The sequence below is a fragment of the Chelon labrosus genome, assembly GCF_963514085.1.
Source record: "Chelon labrosus genome assembly, chromosome: 10".
NCBI classification, from domain to species: Eukaryota; Metazoa; Chordata; class Actinopteri; order Mugiliformes; family Mugilidae; genus Chelon; species Chelon labrosus.
In genome coordinates, this window is record NC_140360.1 from 17372778 (window position 1) to 17378252 (window position 5475).

Sequence of the window (5475 nt, forward strand, 5' to 3'; positions counted from 1 at the left end):
CCGAGGATGAAGAAGCAAAACGTCCGGACCTTGTCGCTCATCCTCTGCATGTTCTCCTACTTGCTGGTCGGCGCCGCGGTGTTTGACGCGCTGGAGTCCGAGTCGGAGAATTCCCGCAGACGCATCCTGGAGCAGAAGCGCAACGAGATGAAGAAGAAGTACCGTTTCTCCGAGGACGACTACCGCGAAATCGAGCGAGTGGTGCTGCAAGCTGAGCCCCATCGCGCCGGGAGACAGTGGAAATTTGCTGGCTCTTTTTACTTTGCCATAACAGTCATCACCACCATTGGTAAGTCAGTGTAGGTCTTCTGTCTTTAAAAAAAGAAGGGTAATGTTTTACTCTATTGCAACATAATTATGAACATTATTTATGATTTGTTTTTATCACAGCCTAATACAAAAATAGACAGTTAATCCATGCTTTACAATACAGCCGTTGCTACAGTATGCGTCACAGTATTCTTCCAATTCCCCTCTCTCTGTATTAAGGTTATGGACATGCAGCGCCAGGCACAGATGCAGGGAAAGTCTTCTGCATGTTCTACGCTGTTCTCGGCATTCCTCTCACTTTGGTCATGTTCCAGAGCCTGGGAGAAAGGATGAACACATTCGTCCGCTACCTCCTGCATAAGGTTAAGCAGTGTCTGGGCTTTAGACGCACTGAAGTGTCCATGGAGAACATGGTCCTGGTGGGCTTCCTGTCCTGCATCGGAACACTGTGTGTGGGAGCTGCAGCTTTTTCACACTTTGAGGGATGGAGCTTCTTCCACGCTTACTACTACTGCTTCATCACTCTCACCACCATCGGCTTTGGGGACTTTGTGGCCCTGCAGAAAAAAGAGGACCTCCAGGAGAAAACGCCCTACGTTGCGTTCAGCTTCATGTACATCCTGGTGGGGTTGACTGTTATCGGGGCTTTCCTCAACCTGGTGGTGCTTCGTTTCCTCACCATGAACACTGAGGATGAGAGGCGAGACGCTCAAGAGAGGGCCTCAATTAAGAGGGACAGAGGCCTTTTGGATGGGGGCCTGGGTCTGCGTGTTGTTGGGGAACAGAGCAGAGACAGCCACAGGGAGAGGAACAGGGGCAACACGGTGCACAGTAACAGCCACAGCACACTGTTCCTCCCGATGGAGGAAGGAACCAGCCGCACCAACCTCATCTCCTCTTCGGCGGAGGATCAGGAGAGACAAAGAAGCCCCTGTAAGCACAGGTTACATTTTCCGATCAAAGCAGGCAGACGCAGGCAGGAGTCGAGCCTCAGCTCCCTGTGCTCCTGCGTGTGCTACCGCTTGGAGATTTGTGATAGCCCTCTTATGTCCCACAGTAGACACCACGGTTGCCATATCAATTCTGTTTACTACAACTCAGTCTCTTATAGGATCCAGGGTTGCTCACAAAGTTCCAGGGAGAACACCGGACTCTCATCCCCAGGAAGCACGCTCTCACCCGGGCATAGCTACCGGGAGTTTCCCCGTTTAAGGAGAAAGTCAGTTTAAGGAGAAAGTGGTCGGCATAAACTGTAAACAGTATTTTCAAAGATACTGCATTCTGTGTTACGTCTTCTTTGTGCATGTCAGAAGACACAGATTCTGTTTAATGAATAAGTTGTCTCTTGTGGCTATTGACATCAATTTAGTTTGTAAAGCAAGGATGAGTTTTCTTCCCATTATTTATGTTAGTGATTCTGCTCCTTCGCTTGCAAGTAAGCCACAGTGCATGCTAAAGGGAATGTGAATGCATGAGTGCGACACGTATGTACAGATGTAAAAAGTTGGGCTTTTAATCTACAATTTTAACAAAGGTATTTTGGATATAACGCTCATGACTGTATAACTGTTCAGTGGAGGTATGCGAAACATGGACTCCTGCTCCCGCTTTAGACAAAAACCCCTAAATTTTTCATGCCACAGCTAGAAGATGTCATTATACTTTTATATTAAAAAAAAAAAGCCTTAAAGATCTCAGTGAATTAAAAAAATAATAATTTATTACTAGCATTGAAGGCGAGAAGTGTGGTGGGGGTGCATTACCGCCCTCTCACATAAAGACATAATGTTTGTGACACGACTGATTAGAGTTTTATGGATGTAGCATACACAACTGATATGTAGCAGGTTACCAGTGAACGTCTCACACGTCTGGAAAACTCGTAATTTTCCAGCAGAGGTGTTGTTTCTTTGTAGACCTGGCCATTAGTCAGATTCAATGTGAGTCTCTTCCAGTATTGTTTTATTAAACCAAAGGAAAGGATGTGTGGGTGTTTTTATTTGTACCGATCAGAGTTTGATAAATCATTGAACAAATCGAATCACGGTCATATGAGCTTGTTCAGCTTTCGTGTTCATTCGTCTTCCTCAATTCTGTTCTGTTTTTTTCCTCCCTTATTTATATTTGATAAAAAAAGCGTTCACACAAGATCAATGGTGCAAAAAAAAGGTGCCATAACAGGTTTTTCTAATACTACAACTATGACACATTTCAATGTGTCGCGAGGACCTGCTTCAAAACAAATATCAGTCAGTTCTGCTGAAACACGGTTTATATGTCAATCTAAAAATGTCTCGTGTAATCTAACGTTTGACATCTTTCGATCGTCAAGTCATTAAATCAACACTTGCAGTGAAAACAGCAGTGATGGGGTATGACAATGCATTTACTCAAGTATTTCAATACAAACTTTAGTGTCTTGTTTTGTGCCATTTGATCAAGTTTGTGTACAACTAATCCAATCCACTTAAATACATTCAGAGACAGAGACAGAGACAGAGATATATGTTTGACAGCTGGACGATATATACTGGAAGATATCTAATAGTACGTGGCACTGTTATAGATTAAGCCACCCAACAGTTCATAGACTAATCAAAATTAGTTTCATTTACAGCATCATTGATAATAATCACCATTCTGGGTTTGTTGGTGACATGTATTCATCATTATCTCAGTGTATGTATTGTTAGTCAAACTTCCAGGTATGCAGAGTGTATACTGGTAGTGGCTTTACATTGCAGACCATAGCTGGTTGTGTTGTTGGAACGTGGAGGCCTGACATGGACATCCTCACGTCAATGACACTGTTAACTGAGGTTGAATATTTGAGGAAAAAGCCACAAAAATTATTCAAGTCAATAATTAGATGTAAAACCAAGCATGTCAGCTGTCCCCAAGAGGTTACTGCACCCGGCGGTCTACTTAAATCAGGCAGCAACCTTGTTTGTTATGACGTGCATAAATGAGATGACCCTAAACTATAAAAAAGATGAAATATACCACCAGCACCCAATATTTCAAGTCTCCAAACGCCACACCTTCCCCTTTGAGATGAAATCACTTCATGTGTTGTGACCGTCTGCACGCTGCCTCCATTTTCTGTTTTTAAAACCTGATTTTTGGTCTGGAATGCATCTTTGTGTCCCCGAGCATACATTTCATGCCATCTGCTGGTCTGCTGGAATAGTGGGCCACTCTACATATAAATGCAAAACTGATTGGGCAATAGAGTCTGAAATGGTGATTGGTTATGAAAAGCCATCTGCTCTGGCTGCTTGTGGGTGCACACAGTGGCATTTGCTCTCTCTTTCTCACGCCACCACATCGCCCTCACACTTATATCCTTTTTTTTCAATCTGCGTGCAACAAGTCAGATGCAGTAGGGTGTCAAATATACGGTATTTAAAAACGTTTTATATAATGTTTCTTGTCGTTTTGCGTGACCTGAAGGATGGAGACACAAAGAGAAGAAAACAGGTACAATAACTTTGACAAGGGCGCCCTCTACAGGTGATAGCACTCTTTGGGGGAAATTTGAGGAAACGTCACAAAGAGTGAGGTGGAACATTTGGCCACTAGAGGGCAGTATGTTCATGTTCATCCCTGTTACCATCTGTGAAAGAGCAGTTTCATGTAACTGAGATAGGAAAGTGCTCCAGGAAAAAAACAACTGGATTCATAGTGTGAAGGTCAATAAAAAGCTACACATGAAACTGTCAGGAGCTTCTTGACTTCTATTCCAGATCACTATCAAAGAAGACAAAGGAAGAACAAACAGCTTACAAGTCAATTTTAGTTACACAGCCCAACATCATGAGTCACTCATATTCTTTAATGGGGTTTTATGATTAGGAAAAACACTCTTAAACTGGGGGGAAATGGAAGAAACCGAGAAGTCATCCCTCATCCGGTAATGGATTGTAAAATCTTCTTGGCACTGTCAAACAGGTAGGACTTTGGCTACACTGCATCTGCTCCACTAAACCACACACACGCAAAAAAAAAAAATGCCTGGGGCAGTATAGGAGAAATGAGACGAGAAAACAGATGCACAGAGAGACAAACAAGGGAGACGCAGAGAGACAAGAAGACAATCACGGCAAATTTCAAAGAGATGAATGTCCAAAGTGATGACTGCACGAGGATTATAGCAGGAAATTGGGAATGGGTTATTGAAGCGAAACACCGACCTCTATGAGGTTAATGTATCGTTTACAGCTGCTTCTGAATGCATTATCTGTGAGTGATTTCCATCCGTCCATTCATTATCTGTAACTGCTTCTTTTGTAGATGGTCGTGGGAGGCTTAAGCATAGCCCAGCTGGTGATTGGGCGAGAAGTGGGGTACACCCTCGACAGGGTGCTAGTCTGTCAAAGGGGCTGACCCACGGAGACAAACAATAATTCATGCCAACAGCCAGTTTAGAATCACCAATTTACCTAATATGCAGGATGGACTGTGAGAAGGGGACACAGCACCAAGAGAAAATCCACACAATCACAGGGAGACATTGAACTATTCTGTTTACTGTGCATGTTGAGCATAATAATCTTTTACAGCAAACAGAAAATGATAATCTGAGTTCTCAGATGTATGAGAGTGATCACTTCACACAGACTCAAGTTCAACAGCAGTACGGTACCAATCACTGACGTCATTATCAATACTCAAAACAAGGCTCTGTGGTATTTGCATCGATATTTAAGGAAGAAAACTGAATTCAACTGATGTCTGTGACACAGTAATTGTCTAAAATGTCCTCTTATGGGTCCTCAGTGGCAGAGACCCCACATCCTCACAAGTAAAGTATCACTGTAACAAACAGAGATTTATTTATAATGTAATGTTGTCCCATATGCTTATAATATCCACAGAGTCATAATTCATTCACCAGCCTTGTTGCCATAATGTCATTAAATAATCCATATCTGTCATATCAACATCCGTCAGTATCCTTTCTAATAAAACTTAAGCCACACTGTTCACATTGACTACATTGATTCAAATACCAATTTTCTGGGAACCCGTTATCAAATGAACTGCCGCAGTAGTAGAAAGACAGTACTGCCATTAAACCCAGACATAATTAATTCTACAGTGATGGATTACAGCGACTCTAACTTTGGTAACATGGCGGCTAAAACAGCTACAAAAATAAAAATAAAACAGATGGCGTATAGAAAGCCACTTTGCAGGCTCGTC

The 5475-nt window shown here is 42.7% G+C and overlaps 1 protein-coding gene across 1 annotated transcript; it reads left to right on the forward strand.

Annotated features, from left to right (window-relative positions):
• On the forward strand, positions 1 to 2023 carry kcnk15 (potassium channel, subfamily K, member 15). Its single transcript, XM_084553981.1, has 2 exons — positions 1 to 289; positions 490 to 2023. The coding sequence occupies exons 1-2, from the start codon at positions 7 to 9 to the stop codon at positions 1497 to 1499; spliced, it is 1293 nt and encodes a 430-aa protein (XP_084410107.1). The 5' UTR covers positions 1 to 6; the 3' UTR covers positions 1500 to 2023.
• The last annotated feature ends 3452 nt before the right edge of the window (positions 2024 to 5475 follow it).

Coding starts and splice junctions, on each gene's coding strand:
- kcnk15 (XM_084553981.1), top strand. CDS start 7: ATGAAGAAGCAAAACGTCCGGACCTTGTCGCTCATCCTCTGCATGTTC. Junction 290..489: donor AACAGTCATCACCACCATTG/GTAAGTCAGTGT, acceptor CTCTGTATTAAG/GTTATGGACATGCAGCGCCA.